Raw genomic sequence first — 18,103 nt, 5'->3', positions numbered from 1 at the left:
AAACTTTATCGACCGACGGCGTGGCGAGGGAGGGGGCTGGGATGTGGGAACTTGGTGATCTCTGGGTTTCTCTGGCTTCATTCCAAAGCTCTAGAATAATGCCGAGTGTTTTGACGCTTGTTCGTGAGCATTCTCTGTCATTTTCTCCCAAGACTCACATCCGCCTCAAATAACCTGTCTGCAGTCCCGCCTGCAGACTTTAATATCCACTCCTTTCAGCTTTGAGCACAATGCAAGCTCTTGGAGGGCTGAGACTCTGTACTGTCCTGGGAGCTTAAAGGATATCTGTTACATAGGTAAACTTAGCTTGGATTAGTAAATGAAATAGAACTGCAAGGACGTTTCCACAGGAAACTGGAGTGACTTTTCTTCTAAATATATTTTATTTTGGAATAATTTTACATTTCCAAAAGAATTGCAAAGATAATAAAGACTTCCTGTGCCCATTTCACCCAGTTCCCCTAATGTTAACATATAGAGTGGCTTATTTGAATTAATTTTGTTCCTTTGACACACAGTCTTGTGTTAACACCGCAATTCTGCTTTACCCTTTGCTTTACATTTGAGCAATAATCATTTGGAGAAACCTTTTTTCATAAGTAGATAATCAATACAGTTTTGTTATGTGTGAGGTACAACTCCTGTTGTAAGAACTAGTAATTATCAGGGGGAAAAAAGTGTTGTTATCTTAAGAAAAAAGACTGTACTGATAATGTTGAAGTTCAGTAAATTGGTAACATCAGAGTGTGTCAGCAACCTTTTCTTATCATCATAGCTGAAAGCAAAATCAGAGAGGAAGGTTGCAAAACAGATTTGCAAAGTTGTATTGGATCATTTTGAAAAGGAATATTCCAGAGAACTTGGAGATGCCTGGCATACAGTAAGGTTAGTATAATTCATCTCTTGATGCTTTATGATAGAACAAGAAATAAACCCATCTGGGGGAGGGGTGCTGTGAAGATAAAAGATAAAGGAATCTAAACCTGGTTTCCATTTCCTGCTGAGGCTTCAGAAGGGAGAAGGAGGAAGAAATAGATTGGCTCATGGGAAAATGGAAAGGGTAGAAAGAAAACTTTGTAGTGATAATTTTGTTATAAGCAAAAGTTGGTATGCCCTTGCCTTAAGAAATTGCTTTGATCTTTGAAACAGGACTGCCCACCAGTTTGACAAAATTAATCATACTGTAACAGAAAAATCTGAAAGAAAAATTTTGAGGATATTTAACTAGTTTCTGGAATTCAGGAGATAATGCAACAAGTCTTTAAAGCCAACACTGCTTTATCTCAGCTGAAGTCACTTTATTTGGTAATCACATTTCTTCACCATATCTATAGCTGCCTGTGTTTTGAACACACATGCCTGTGCACGCACACACACACACACGAATGATTTAAATATATTATAGAAAACAGAAATGAGAAATATTTAATGCCTAGATGTGAGAGAAGTTCGATTTGTATGTTTAGTGAGTTTTGTGTTTGGTCAGTATGTTGCTCTATGGGTTCTTTACACTGAATGCCTGATACAGTATACCATACACTGTGAAATACAAAGAGCAAAGAGCAAGACAGTCCCCAGGACCAGTTTTCAGACAGTCTGTTCATGGAGGAGGAGGCGCATGATTAAAACTATATAAACTGCTAATTCCATAAATATCCCAATAGAAATAGGCAGGAGTACCTAGTCTTACCTAACAAAGCCTGATGGTGCCAGCAGAGACCTGAGGAGAAGCCAGGTCTTGGTGATTTAATAAAGTATGAAGTGGTTCTGAAATAATTTTAGACAAACTGTTTTAGAAACTTGTAAATACTGTAACGTGAAAATGTAGTTTATAGTTGTAGTTTTATTTCAAAACTAGATTTTTAAATGGGTGTCTTCTTTCACAGAGAAGAAAGGAATGAATAGTGAAGCATGTAATTAATTCATGAGGTTTTCAGTATGCAGAGTTACTCAAATAGAATAGCCAAATAACCAAACACCTATGGAATGCTTATTATGTGCCAGGCAATACTGACTTTTTTTGACCCTTAGAACAAACCTCTGAAGTTTGTTTCCCACTTTTCACCTGAGGGAACTGCACAGACTTTAAGTAATTTGCCCAAGTTCACTCAGCTAGTAAGTGGCAGAACTGGGATTTGTGCCCAGGCTCTCTCATTCATGAACTCCCACGGCTAACCCCTATTCTGTATGCCTCTCATACCTGGGATATAATTAGGCATAAATGAATGATTTAAAAAAAAATTTCAAGAGGTCTATTGTCTCAGACTTTATCTGGCTGCTCAGACCCTGTAATGAGTTATTTTTCTATTTACTATGCTCAGACAGATTTATAAATTATTATTTGACCCTAAACAAAATGAACAGTCTATTTAATTAGCCATGCCTTCTGCTTCATCTACCTTTTTGTTGGGTTTTCATGGTAATTTAAGTTTTGCATAAACATGTGCTAAATTTGCCATAGGCAGAATAAAGGCTTTCTCAGCTTAGAAAGTAGTCTGAGCATGGAGGATGGCATGGAGAAATAAGAACAGAAATACTTTTGTTTTTTAACTATTTATTTGCAAGACGTAGTCTTGTGCTTGCAGAGTCTATGTACTTCCAGGGAAAGGTGAGTGCATTTTTGTGCTATCTAGAAAGCTAATAATTTACTCAGTAGTTTTAGTTTTCTGTAGTAGTGGGGTAGGTTTAGTGTTTATTTTAATTTTATCGTTTTGTAAAAACTTCTTGCCATCACACTCTTAGCAGCCCTTTGAAGTTGGGAGTTTACCCGGATTCAATTTTTGCCCTACTTGTTACCTACATGTTCTCCTTAAGGTGAGCCCATTCATGGCATGACTCTAAACTTCCCTCAGTGTGCTGTCATCTCAAGTGATGCAGCCCTTGCCAGGCTTAAGTGTTTTCTGATAACTTTACTTAGTTTCGTACCAGGCAAACTCAAAAGCAGATTATTATTTTCCCTTACCAAACCTGTGTTGCCATTTGCTGCTTGCATAGTCTATCTCAGTTGAAGGCATCACTATCAATCAGTTTCCTTTTTCCTCCTCCACACTTTTACTACCTTTTAGTGAAGAATGAACCTTATTCAGAGATAGGTCTGACATTTGCCCTCAGCTCCTTGGAGGTGATCTCTAAGCCATTGGAATGGGGAGTGTAACAACATGATGTGAGGTGGGGGCTCTGGGCCACCGTATCAGCTAGGGCTCCTGCCTCCAACCTCCGGAGGGGCTGGAGACTGAAGGTCAGCTGAGTGGGTAGTCAGTCATGTTTGTGTTACTGAGCCCCAGTAAAATCTAGGCACCAGGACTCCCTGGTTGGCAGTACTCCTGTGCATATTGTCACACATCGTTACGGGGAAAGGTTATCCTTGTCCATGATTCCACTGAAGAGGACAACTGGAAGCTTCATGCTTTGAACTGTCCTACACTCTGCATCCTGCATCTCTTACCTTGCGTGATTTTAACTGTAATAAGCTGTAACCATAACCATGAGTGTAACAGTGGGTTATAGCTTATAATATAGCTAATAAAATCGCTTTTAGCTAATAACCTGAGAGTGGTCTTGGGGAACCCGAAATTAATAGTTGGTGTCAGAAGTAAGGGTGGTCTTGGGGTCTCCCTAACTCTGTACTACCACCACACACCACTACCCTGCCCCCGTCAAAATCTAAATGCCCACCAAGTGCTTTTGCTTTTACCTGAGAAGTTTCTTAATTTGGATCTCCTTTTTATCATCACTGTTACTATTTAGTCAGGCCTTCATTGTTTCTTACCTGACATTGCAACAGCCCTTTTCCATAGTCTCTCCCCTTTAGTATTTGTTTGTTTGCTTAGTTTAGCATCCACTTCTATGACACTATATGCCAGACAGCGTTCTAATCACTTTACAGATAACATAATCCTGTACAACCCTTCGAGGTAGTTATTATTATTTCCATTTTATAGATAGGAAAGCTGAGGCATGTAGAGGTTAAGTAACTTGCCCAGTGATACGCAGCTCACATTTGGAAAAGCCCTGGGAGTTTCTCTTACCCACTCTGTCATGCTGCTTCTCAACGCTGCCATATTGCAACGAGTCACTCCTGGGATACTAGCCTCCTCTGCTCCCCCACTGTCTGCAGTATTACATTTGGACTAAATGTCTTATCATGACTAGACAGGCTCCGTCGTCTTTTCGGGCCAGGAATGATGCTCTCCTTTTTCCCTCTGTACAGTGGTTAAAGTGGGGGTTCAGATCCCACCTGTGCATCTTGTAGCTTGTGACCTAGGAGAATTCTTTAACATGTCTGTGCCTCACTACCCTTGTCTGTAAAGTGGGAAAAATAGTATGTATTTCATATAATTATTTGGAAAGAGAAAATGAATTTACATATAAAAACGAAGTGTTTAGAATATTGTAAGCCCTCAGTACATCTGAGAATTATTTTCATTACTATTACTGTTATTCTTCATCAAGCTGTCCCATATGCGCTTGGCAAAATTAGTTCTGCCCTTTGTGTTTCCATTGCATTTTGATGATACAGCTGTTGTAATTTGTTCAAGGTTGTATTGTCATAATTTACTGACTTGTCTCTTCCCTGACAAGGGAGGGTCTTGAAGAACCAGTATCTTAAGACTTGTGCAAGTGGTCTACGTATGTATTCACAACTTAGGCAGTGTTTATATACCAGGCATTGTGCTAAGCATTGGGAATACAAAGAGGATTATATATAGTCTGCCCTCAAATATATATGAGGGGAGGATTAATTGTAAATCTTTATGAACTGTGGAAATTTTATGTGCACTTTGTGGAAGGCAAAAAAAAAAAAGCCATAGTTAAGTCTGGCCTGTCTGTAAATATGTATATATGTATGTATGTATATATATATATATATATATATATTTTAACATTCTCTTCATTAACCCAGAGGTCACATATAGCAGTAAAAAATATTATATAACCAGATTGCATTACCAGAATGAAGGGGGGGGTGGGGTTGGAGTGGGCTGGTTGAGGAAAACAGAAATGAACTAGTATCTAGATTTCTATTTTGACCCTTATTTGGCTTTACACACATTTTCAACCTTAATCTGTGCACACCTTGTGTAGTAGTAACTTTTAGCCCCTTTTAGAGTCAGAGATTAGAAAAATTTCCGGGTGTCTCAGTTTATGGCCAGTCCAAGCCTGTGCCTTGAAAGTCTGTGCCTTTTCTTCTACCAAGTGTGCTGCTGTGAAGGGTCTGGAGTCCCAGTCTTGGGAGTGTATGCACATGTCTCCTGATATAGGGACATAAGGGACTCCTTGTTTGCAGTCTTTTCAGCCTTTTGTTGTCTCCACCAAACACAAACCTCCACTCAGGACTTCCAATCTGAGGTACTGTGGCTAACAAATATGGACATAGATTGCCCTTCCATGAGAAACAAGGAGGAAACAATGTCAAGAAAGAGTAGGAGGCAATCAGCTCATTATTAGACACTCTGAAGAATAGAAATAAAATGGCATGAAAACATACCTTCATGCACTTCCATGAGTTGATTTACTCTTGATTTCTAAACCAGACTTTTAAAATGATTGAATTAGCGCCCTCTAGTGGGTAACAATAGCAATAAAACGAGGGATTTCTGTATTTTAACCATGAATGTTTAGTGGGTTCTGTAATCTGTGCATTTATACAGAACTAAGCAGTTGTGCTTAGTGATGTGTAGATAAGATAATTTTTTATCCTCATCATTAGTTAGGAAGGTAGAATGTAGTATAGAATAGTAAGAGAAAAGAAAATCACAGCAAAGTTGAAAATCATGTTATCATATAACAAACATTGTCCAAATAATATATTGTGCAATTTTCAAGGGATATGTGAGCACAGGCATGTTATAGCAATCAACTTCCAGATCCTCGGCATTCATGTATGCTTTTTCAGGAGATTACTTCGCTCCCCTGTTGCTTGAGGGGGTACTTATTCCCCTTTACTAACCTGCCCTTCTACATTGTCTTTGTCCCACTTTACAAGAAGGGTCACACTTTCACCATCCTGACTCTTCCACACTGCATTCCTCCAGGGTGTCAGAACTCCCCCTGCCAGAGACTATTGGACTATAATTGTAAATGACTAAGGACTGCCAAATTCTTTGACAGGTCAGATGGTCTCCAAGTTTTGCTTTCAGCATAAGTAAAGGACCTCCAATTGATTTGTCAGCCAACAGATTATTTAAAATATTTTTGAAGATGTGTCATTTAGTGATTTGAGATCATAACTCAGAAAGAATTATAACAAAATGGAGACATTGTTTTAACAAAATATATTTAATTCTCACCTACTTATTTAAGTGAAGGTTTTTCTCACCCCTTCTAGAAACTCAAAATAGGAATTGATGTTGAACCCTGATCATTATAGCACTAGGTAGTATTCATTGCTGGATGTATGAGGGAGAAAAAGCTCATTTCATTAAGAGATTCATTTCCTATGGGGTTTCCCTGGTGGTGCAGTGGTTGAGAGTCCACCTGCTGATGCAGGGGACACGGGTTCGTGCCCCGGTCCGGGAAGGTCCCACATGCCGTGGAGCGGCTGGGCCCGTGAGCCATGGCCGCTGAGCCTGCGCGTCCGGAGCCTGTTGCTCCGCAACGGGAGAGGCCACAACAGTGAGAGGCCCGCGTACCGCAAAAAAAAAAAAAAAAAAAAAAAAAATTTCCTATGAATTTTTATGATTAATTATCAAATTATTTATAGATTATCAAATCTATAAGTTATTTTGATCAATTTTGTACTAGTAATTTTATTGGTGACTAATGCAGAAGTTACCATAAAACACAGCTTTAAGGCTACAGTGAAAACAAATTTAGTATATACGTGTGTGTGTGTGTGTGTGTGTGTGAGAGAGAGAGAGAGAGAGAAATATGATAGGGTAATAAAGATTAAAAGCACAAAAATTTATTAGGATAAAGTTATATGGGGAAATAAAATGTAAATAAAAGGGAAAGGAACAGTGTAAAATTTCCACCTGTTCAAGAAGAGTCAGTCCATGAATTTTTAAATGGACAGTGCTGGGTTTCAAAATCACTCTGGTATTTAGGTTCCACTGGATAGATTTTAAAAAGTAGTATAATTTGTCTTTTAAAAGTCAATTTTTACAGTATGCTGGAAATTACATCCTTAAACATATGGTGAAGATTTTGATGTCAACTTAAAATGTTCCAGAGGGTACATAGTTGTTTTCAAAATGGTATCAGTGGAAGTACTAGCAAGATATTTGCAGGTCACTGATCTTCTAGGTCCCCGTTCTGCTGACTGATGGTGTGCTTGCACTTCTGGCCTTGAAGTTTATTAAGTGACGCAGCTTCAGACTCCTCCTCATGAATCTTGAGAGGAGACCTGGAGTGTGGCGCCTGGCCAGTGTCTTTTTGAGTCTTCTAATATGTGCTCCCTCCACTGTCTGCTGGGCTACTTGCCCATCCATCAGAGCTTTTGAAGTGAGTAGCCACCAGCATCAGGGCATCCCACCAAGGCAAGCGCTGGAGGGTGTGTGTGTGTGTGTTGGGGGAAGACGAGGTTACTGGCAGGTGGGTGCTGAGACCCACGTTAATACACAGCTTTGCTTTCTCCGGGCTGGAAAGTACCAGCCCAAGCAGCCTTAGCAATCACTTCATTGAATTGATCCTGTTGCAGCTGGTTCCCAAGGGCTGCGTATGTCAAGCTTCAGGAAGAATGGGGCCACTGGCACTAGGTGAGGGTTGGAGTAGAAATTCTCTTCTCCTTCCTGTCATATACCACTTGTGCTACAGTACCAGGGCCTCACACTCCTATTAGGCTTTAAAGCCAGCGGATTTTGAATCAGGGACTTCTCTTTAAACAGTGGTGTGACCTTGGGTAAGTTGCCAAATCTCTGAAAGCCTCAGTTAGCTTGACCTCTAAAATGAGCATAATAGCTGCCCCTCACGGTTGTTGTGATGGTGAAATGAGGTAAGCATGCAAAAAGCACATAGTAAGCATCTGATCAGTAATTTTTATTATTATTAATATTATCAGGGTGAGATGGAGTGGGTGGATTGGGTGGTAGGTAGAGAGGCTTCCCTGGGGAGTTAAAGCCTATACTGCCCCATGAATAGCAAGTAGGAGAGTTAAGTCTGGCTGAGGGGGTGAGAGAGGAAAGGTCATTCTAGGCAGAGGGAACAGTCTGTGCTGAGACTGTTAAAGGCTAAAGAAAACTTGCTCCAGGAAATTCAGGTAGTTCAGTAGGCTGGGTGTAGGTGAAGAGGGATCAGAAAATTTATTTGTTCTGAGCAAGGGCTTATTTTATCTAGTTGTTGAAGAATGAGATAGAATAATTTCTGAAGATTCCTGCCTCACTCTGCCATAAGTACATGTTTTTAAATCTAACAAGGCTCCCCCCCCCAGAGTCTTTCAATGACTTCTCATTTATAAGAATTTTAAATTTATAAGGTAATATTTTAAAACTTTATCATCTTATACTTGACCCATATAACCTTCTGCCACATTAGACTACTTTTAATTCCCCAAATGCGCTGTCCGTCATACCTTTGTGCCTGTACACGTGCTATGGCCACTATGGCCTTTGCCCTGGAATTTGTATTTTCATTTCATCCTGTGGCTAATTCCTCCTCATCCTTCAAGATTTAACATATTGAATAATGTACAATAATCAGTAGTATTCCTAAACTAACAATCCTTTTATACAGTAAGGTCAAGTGAAATATGCAAAATTAATAATCTTTACTAAGGGATCTGAAAGGAAATGTGAATAAATGGAGAAACATATTGTGGTGAAAGTTGGAAAGAGTGACTACAATAAAATGTTAATTCTCCCCAAATTTAGTGCATTTAATATAATCCTAGTCAAAGTTATTATCTATCTACTTATCTATACAAATATTTTATAAAATATTTTTAATTGACCAATTGATTCTCATGTTCATCTGAAACAATAAACATTCTAAGATAGCTTTGGAAGTTGTGAAGAAAAAAAGAAAAAAGGATGGAGATTTGCCCTGCCAGATATTAACCAATTGAAAGTATATAAAGCCAATTGAAAGTGTCTAGCCCTTGTTAGCTAAGGGATGGACACATGATTTAAAGCCAAGCCACTTTAGTCTGTATTAATAAAATTATGTTTCTGAGCATTATTTCCCTGTTACTACATGACTCAAAACTCTGGATAGATATTCATCCAGTTTGGAGGGTAAGATTAGGATGGACTGACATAAGGTTTACAACCGTGGCGTTCATAGATTTCCTTTTAGGGTCCAGTGTAATGCATTGGTTCCCAAAGTGTGGTCCTGGGGATCAGCGCATCAGTATCACCCGAGAACTTGCTAGAAATGCAAATTCTTAGGCTCTACCTCAGACCTACAGAAGCCCCGGGTGGGGCCCAGCAGTCTCTTACAGGCACTTCATGCACGCTAAAGTTTGTGAAGCATGTTTTTAAAGAGATTGTCATCTGAAACACTGGGCTTCTGTGATGGTGCTTCTGTGATGCACCATCATAGTAAGAGGCAGTGAAAAGAGCAATTTCACATGTTATCCTCAACTGAAATTCACATGGCACACATCCAGCGTCGCAGGTGTTACATTTCAATTCAGCCATTCTTCACATAGGCCACACCAGGGTGAGTAGCAGCTGGAATTTACTTAATTGACTGTGGTTAATGAGGCTCCCAAATAACTCAGCTAGAAAGGTCAGCTTGTAAATAAATATTTTCTGCTGTATCATTTGTCAGTTGATGTGAGCTTGTGATTGTCAACAGATCTAACTGTTGGACCAAGTAAAAAATGAGGAAGGTAAGTCTGTTGGAGAGGTGGGGGCAGGGAAAGCCTGCACCATCAATCCATGAGTGATTTTTAAACCATCCTTGGTTTTGTATCATCTGATTCACTGATTGCCTCATTAACTCTGTTACTGTAGTGGTCACTGTAGTTAGCTTTCCATACTTTTATCTTCATCAGAGGAAAACTTGAACACTCATTCCTTTAAACACCCTTTAATGATAGTACTTTTCCCTTTTATATTAATAGACTCAGGTTTTAAATTTTGTCTCCAAGAAAAACTCTTCCTTGCGCAAAGAGTGATAGACTAAAATCTATTTTGATGGATTTCGAGGTATGTTAAAGACAGGCCATGTTTTTTTGGCAAGATAATCTGCAGGGAGGGACTAGACTGAGGCAAGTGAGGCATTCCTCTTTGGTGCAGAGCCCCTAAAACTTTGTAACCAAGGTAAATACTATTTTAATGACCAAAACTGATACAAAAGAAAAAAACCCACGATGAACAAAATATCAAAGTTTTAAACATAGACAGGAACATAACAGTACTGGGTTGAGCAATATTGGAGCCTGAGGCAAAAGAAAAAGTCTGTAATACTACTCCTGGCTCTGAAAATCACAGGTAAGTAAAGTGTAAAACTAGGACCACATTCCCTCACTTAGTAATATAAGATTGTATTGCTGTGTATAATATTAATATCCCTCTGTTTTTCTTTTTCTCTCTAGGGATATACTAACATCTCCATCATGTTGGCAATATGCTGTGCTTCTTAACCGATTCAATTATCCTTTTGAACTGGAAAAGGATTTACATTTGAAGGGCTATCACTCACTCTTTCAAGGATCTTTACCCTACTATCCTAAATCAATGAAATGTTACCTTAGCAGAACTCCACACAGAATGCCTTCAGAAAGACACCAAACTGGAAACCTAAAAAAATACTATCTCCTGAATGCTGCCTCTCTTCTTCCAGTACTGGCTCTGGAATTGAGGGATGGGGAAAAGGTTCTGGATCTGTGTGCTGGCCCTGGAGGCAAATCGATAGCTCTGCTACAGTGTGCTTATCCAGGTAATGTACTTTTCTTTTCATAACTGACAACTTTTAAATATCCACATGTTACAAAATACTTTTAAAGTATGCGGGGAGAAATGTAAGACTGAGTTTGCAGACTTTGAAAGCCTAAAATCCAGGATAGTGTGGAAAAGAATGGAAATATTAGCTGAGGAAATAGTGTAAATAACATTTTTTTTCCAGCTACTTAATTGGCAGGTAATTGGGAACAAAACTACAACATTTTGTGAACACAAATCTATCAGATAATGTCATTAGCTGATAAGCTAATGACAAAGATTTTTAAAATTTTATTGTTACTTTTACATTTGAGAGTCTTGTATTGATATCCTTGTCATACTTCTGTGCAACAAAAACATATACATTTAAAACAATATACATTTAAAAACATATACATTTAAAATCAATTTTTGTATCATTGGACTATAAGGTTCTAAGAGAGTTCTGTCCAATAGAAATATAACATGAAGTACATATATAATTGAACATTTTTGAGCAATCTCATTAAAAATAGAAACAAGTGAAATTAATTTTAATAATACATTGTAACCCAATGAGTCCACAGTATTATTTGAACATGTAATCAAAATAAAAATTATTAATGAGATATTTTGTTTTCTCATTTTCTTACAAAGTCTTCGAAATTGGTGTGCATTTTACACTTATAGCACATTTCAGTTTGGACTAGCCACGTTTCAAGTGCTCCTAGCCTCATGTGGCAAGTGGATGTAGTATTGGACAGTGCAATTCTAAAGATTTTAAAAGTTCTTCTGAAATGACTTACCATTACTATTATTAGTAGTACAAAAATGATGAACTGTATGTAATATGCGTTTTTATATATATTTGTTAAAAGTAATGCATTCATTATATTTTCTTAATGAGACGATGGGACGTTTAAACTATTACTTTAGGTTTCCCTGAATGAAAATTACTTCTGGTTAGATAAGACAGGGCTCAGCATCAATTCTGTCTGGTTTTTGTTTGTTTGATGGTTTTGTTTTTATAAGTGCAAATGCTGTTCACATAGATAAAAAGATGGTGGGAATTGTGTTATAGTAATCTCACTAGTTCTTTAAACTCCTGAATTATAACCCTAAATCACATAGATATCTTTCACCAAGCATTATTTTAATCATTTACTATGTGAACGCTCTTTACGTCTGTTTTTGATTTTGAAGAAGGCAAAGGATTAGAAACCATCTCAATTTAAAAAGGCTGTGTTGCCTAATTAGGAGACGCATTCACTTTCTCAGCCAAAGCAACACTGTGTTGAACTGCCTTTGTTTGGAGGGCTATGGAGGTTTCTATGCCCTGGAACAACTTGTAATAAGATACGGGATGGGTGGGAAGCTTGCTCCTCATTTGTAAAGTTGGTGAAGGGCCGTTATCCTAGGAGAAGCCCTGACCAGAGGTGTTCTTCTTTTTTAAGAAGTTGATGATCTGAAAATTAATTCTTTTGAAACTATCTAAGCCTGCTTATCCCTTAAAAAGTTGTTATGTATCCCCAGGGCATGCATATGCTAGTTTGAGGACTGCCACTTTATATCTTCCTTTGATAGCATTCCTATTGAAATAGATTACAAACATTTTTATGAGAACTGTGAATCCAGTTGTACCAGGCATTGGTACAAATTTATCAGTTAACTGTATATTTAGGTGAAACCATACTGTGTGTTCTCAAATTGTGGTTAAAACTCTATTATTGAAGCTTGCTGTATTGTTTTGTGAGAAATCACAGCGAAAAGAGATTATTTATTTTGTAAGGTTATTTTATTTTACAATTTGAGCTGAAAGTGAAATTTTATGGAATCATGTTATAAGGATTATTATTACTTTCACTGTGTGTTCTTTGACAGTACTCTTATTTTGTTTGTTGCATCAGTTTTGAATATAGAATTTTTAGTATTGTGAAAGATGGAAGAGAAATGCCAAATTTGGGTACCATTTTGAAAAGAAGACATTTTAATCCTAGATTATCCTCATTAGTAGGCTATAAATGTTTTACATGTTTATGGTAAGGAAATTCCAGATTAGGAATCCAAAGGCAAACAGATATATTCTAGGAATTTGAAGTGCAGAAGAATCGTCCTGTTCTTACATCAAGGGCAATGAATTACAGGCAGTGTTCCAAGTAAAGTAGCTTTTCATCTATGAAGGGCTAATGATAATGGTTTACTAAGAAGTACAGATGTCTTCATGCTGATGCTCAAAGCCCAAATTAGGTTAGCTACAGTGCTTGAATTTGGAATGCAGAAGCCATCTAAAAAAAGCTTTTATAAGCAAAGCTTAAAATGATGGCTGCACTAAGTGTGCATTTATCCACTGAATTTCTTTAGATCAGTACTGGCCTTTATTCTGGGCCAGGAGGCTCACAGCTTTGAATGATTAAAAAGCTCGTATTTTAGGATGATTAAAAAAATTAGTCTACTTCTCTTCTGGTCCAGCTGCTCCCACCTGTTAGCACAGTGAGGGATTGTCCACTGTTTTTTGTTCTGCTTTTGTCAGCATAGCCTTCATAATGTCCTGGTGTTGATAGAAAAAGAGAAAACAATTCTAAGTAGGAAAGCATTAACATATTAAGAATGACCCAGCATGATGGAGTGGCTTCATCAACTTTCTTGCTGAGGGCTGGCATGAAATTCTCTTTTCTGTCAGTAATACTCTTTTACATCTAGTTAGCCTTTGGTGGTAGAGAAGATTAGAAAGACTTCTTTCTTTACTGAAATTGCTTTTGCCCTCCTTCCTGCTCCCTCATCTCCTAGAACTCCCTGCATTAGGTGCACCTCCTTTTTGGAAATCATACTAGCAATGACCATTTTGGAACATGTAGTAAAAAAATAAAACATAAAGCCAAGACTCCAAAATGCTATTCCTGAAAAACCACAATGACTTCTTCAAGAATTTTTTAAATTCACCCTCTTTTCTACTTAGCTGAAAAAAAAAAGATTTGGTTTATTTTTGACAATTTAAGCATGAAATTCTGTCTCAATGTAGTGAGTCTTAGTATATATATGAATCTTGGATTGTGATGCCTTACATCATATATTTTAAAAAGTGTAACCAATCTAAGCCTATTTCAAATAAAATCTATGTCTAGACCAAACAATAATATAGTATAAAGTTATATTTCATCTGAGAGTTATTTTTAAATGCTGAATTGAGAATCTTGACTAAAGCTACAATTTAATGAAAAGCTTCCCTGATTTTCAGCTTTAGCAATTTGAATATTCTTTATTATAATGTCATGTTTCACATCAAGTCAGCCACATTTAGTGAGCACATACAATGTGCGAGGCATTGGATGGTAGGTGTAGAGCTCTGAAGGATATAGAGATACCTAAGACTTCTGTTTCCTGTGGTATGACAAACTATGTATTTTAGCCAACTCTCCTGCTGAAAATAACTTAAAAATATGGGATATAATATTAAAGAAAAACAAAATCTTTTTAGATGTGTCAGTGATCTGCAAATACTCAGTGGCCAAAAATTAAAAGATTGGGAACCTAGGAGGTAAATCGAGCATTGAAGCTGGCTTTTCACTTGAGAGCATTTGCTTCCCCCAAAAACTTGCACGTTGATTTCTAGTGCTTCATGAACATGTGGGAATAAAAAAGAAGCCAGAGCCTGCTCAAATAGAGCATCTACTAGGAGACTAACTTACATAAAGCTGAGACTCCAAGATGCTATTCCCTCCAATAGGGTAAACTAGGAAGAAATTGTCCTTTCCAAGGGACTGAAAGGAAAGCCTGTCTTCAACTTTGGTGGTGGGGGAGAAATGGACATACCCTCTGAAATTTTGTAACCACAGCTAAGCCAGTATAGACCATTACAATGAAGTTGCAGAACGTTGGAAATAAAAAACCATCTTAATAGCAGCCAGAGAGGACAAACTATTTACCTTCAAAGGACAACAGTTAGACTGAGGATTGACCTCTGAGTGTAATAATGGAAGCCAGCTTTCCGAGGAATGATGTTTTCAATGTGCTAAGAAAAGATGACTGTCAGTTCAGAAATATGTTCACCAAAATATCCTTGAAGAGCAAAAGTAAAATGGACATTTTGTTAGACCAAGAGAGAACAAGAGTATAAGGTTGTCACCAACAATTCTAGAGGAAGAGGGAAAGCCATACTAGGTGGAAGATAGAAGATGCAAAAAGAAATGGAGAACAAAGAAGGTGGGAAATATATGGGGAAAATCTAACAGTCGTTGACTATGGAAGACAATGATAATAACATTTTATGCACTTAAAAAATGTAAGCCCAGGACTTCCCTGGTGGCTCAGTGGTTGAGAGTCTGCCTGCCGATGCAGGGGACACGGGTTCGTGCCCCGGTCCAGGAGGATCCTACATACCGCGGAGCAGCTGGGCCCGTGAGCCATGGCCGCTGAGCCTGCGCGTCCGGAGCCTGTGCTCTGCAACAGGAGAGGCCACAACAGTGAGAGGCCCACGTACCGAAAAAAAAAAAAAGTAAGCCCTAATAAATCCCAAATACACAATGTCAGTAGCATCTTATTTAGGAGGAAGTGTTATAAGATTCTTATATCTTTTAGGAAAAATGGTGGCGATTGCCTTAATTTAGATTTTTCTTCTACATATGCATGTTAAAATCTTTAGGGTTACCACTAAAAGAATAGAAGTAGAATGTAAAATATCTAAATCAGAAGAAGAGAGAAATGGAATGAAATTAAGATGTGATTCTTCCCTTTGAGTCTCCTTAGTATTGTCAGACAGGGTGGAGACAGGGTATGACTTTGGGGGTTGTCGTGGCCCTGGTTTACACACCATCACAGATATGTTTGGCTTCACGTTTCCTGCTACCCTTCACCTTAAGGCTTGAGCCACTTGAATTGTTTCCACACTGGAGAAACCCTAGCAAAGGCTCAGGCCATCCTGCAGTTTTCTGCTGCTATTGCTACTACTGCCACAGATTGGGGATGCCTTTGGATGGGTGCCAACTGACAAGTAGAGGTCGCCACACCTGAGTGCTTGCTGCACCTGGGCTGGGGACTCTCTGGCTTCCTTCGTACTTGCTGGGAAGGGCCAGATAACACAAACCTGAAGTGTGTGGGAGTTATCAACTCTTGGAATGGACTTTAACCAATGAGAGGCTGGATACAGGAAGAAGCCAGTAGATTATTTGTTCTTCGTCTCTACTTCACTAAACGCCAGTTTCTGACAAGGGTCCGTAATTTCAGACTATGGACGTATCCTGAGAGACTGAGCGAAGTAGCTAGCTTTATTACAAACCCTCTTATATTTGTGCTCCCTCCTTGCATGATTTACTTCCTTTTTTTCTCTCACTCTTATGTCCCTGGGACTGTACCCCTTCTATAATGTAAACTTTTGTCTTAGACTGTTTTCTAGCGATTTCAGGCTAAGACAGAGCTTTCAGACACCTATCCATAAGCTGCATTAGTGAATCCTCCAAAAAACCACCCCAAAAAACAGTGTAAACTAAATAAAAAAGAATGTACTACCTGTACAAATGCAGCTTTAAGGTGATTTTCTACTCCTTTCCCCACTAACAAAATTGATGCCATCTCTTGAGCTCCTTCTGTATAGAAATTTGGAGCCCTGGTAGTGGCAAAGGTAAGCAATGCACATGGACTCTGCTATGACATAAAATATGTTAATTACTATAGGAGAGGTACATAGTATGTTTGACAAATAGACGAGTCAGTCAAGTTTGGTGGAGCACAGAATATTTTGGTGAAATAATTGAGTTAGTGGTTAAAATTGAACAATTCTCTTGAGGTCTCACTATTACAGACATTTAATTAAAGCTAGGTGTTTGAACTTTATTTAGTGGATGATGGGAAGCCATTACAAGTTTTTAATAGTGGAGTGACAACCAGAAAAACAACAATATGTGTGTGTGTGTGTGTGTATACACACACACACGTATACACAGATACTTTTGAGCAAAGAGTTTACAGAAAGTTTTCTACTCTGCATTAGAATTTCACCTTCAGTTCTCTAGATTTGTTTCCCTGGTAACCTGAAAGAAATTGTCACTTTGTTTCTAGGCTTTTGATAAAAATGACCCTGACTGATAAAATGAATATGCACTGCGAGAAAGAGTAAATAAACCCTAAAGACCTGATGGGGATGCCATGCTTTGGGCCTGAGTGCAGTGACTCTTGTAAATGGGCATGTCCCTTGTGGGGACCCTGGAAGCTGTGCCTGTGGAGTTGTTAGAAGAGGTATAGGCTCCTGTGGGACGTGAGGCTTTTAAACCAGAACAGCTCCTGCACCTGCCCAACATGAGGCTCATCTTCTTGCACCTGAATTACCACCTGTGTGGACCGCCACAAGGCCTTCCAAGAAAAAGGAATGTCTCACCTGCCCTCTTGGCAAAAGACGTAGTTTCTGTCCTGTGTAGGATGATGCCAAATGTGGCCTGTGTGAATGTTTAGTTTAATTAGACCTGAAAATCTAATGGTTGAAAATACCACCTTAAATAAGATTAAAAAAACCTAGAAATTATAAAAATGATATGATTGACTATTAAAAAAATTGTGAAACTTATGTACTTAAAAAGATACTACAAATAAATTCAGAAGACAATTTAGGAAACATTTGCAAATCAGATGGCAGATAAAGGGTTAATATTCAAAATATGAAAATACATCTTACCTGTTAGTAAGAAAAATATAAATAGTGCAATGGAAAAAAAGAAGGTCAAATGATAAGAATAGGCAGTTGACAGAAAAGCAAAAGCAAATGATGAATAGACAAATGAAAAGAATTGTGTTAGACAGCAAGGATTATACTACAGCATAACAAGCCATATCAGACTAATAATAAAACTTACTTCTGTGAGAGTTTGGTGGTGGGACAGGGTAGTATTTACTAAAACTAAAAATTCCCCTACCCAAAGCTATCTATTCCTCTGGTAATATCCCGTTAATAATAAAAGCACATTATGAAAGTACACTTTTATAAAGATGCTTATTGAATGTTATTATTAGTGACAGTAGTGTGAATGCCCAACAATTAGCAATGGTTGAATAAAGGAGGACACATTTTTTTTCTATGTACTATTTAGCAGCCTTTAAAAATGATTTATAGGGCTTCCCTGGTGACACAGTTGTTGAGAGTCCGCCTGCTAATGCAGGGGACACGGGTTCGTGCCCCGGTCCGGGAAGATCCCACATGCCGCGGAGCGGCTGGGCCCGTGAGCCATGGCCGCTGAGCCTGCGCGTCCGGAGCCTGTGCTTCGCAACGGGAGAGGCCACAACAGTGAGAGGCCCGCGTAGAGCAAAAAAAAAAAAAA

The 18,103-nt window shown here is 38.4% G+C and overlaps 1 protein-coding gene across 3 annotated transcripts in view; it reads left to right on the top strand.

Annotated features, from left to right (window-relative positions):
* The window catches only part of NSUN3 (NOP2/Sun RNA methyltransferase 3), a 53,218-nt gene that overhangs the window by 171 nt on the left and 34,944 nt on the right, over positions 1-18,103 (top strand). For all 3 annotated transcript variants that reach the window (XM_004272631.3, XM_049709703.1, XM_049709704.1), the window contains exons 2-3: positions 776-885; positions 10,478-10,821. In XM_004272631.3, the coding sequence (XP_004272679.1) occupies positions 776-885; positions 10,478-10,821 (454 nt within the window). The remainder of the gene's footprint in view (positions 1-775; positions 886-10,477; positions 10,822-18,103) is intronic.

Source organism: Orcinus orca, chromosome 5, assembly GCF_937001465.1.
Source record: "Orcinus orca chromosome 5, mOrcOrc1.1, whole genome shotgun sequence".
Lineage (NCBI taxonomy): Eukaryota > Metazoa > Chordata > Mammalia > Artiodactyla > Delphinidae > Orcinus > Orcinus orca.
This window is presented reverse-complemented; position numbering and strand designations above follow the sequence as displayed.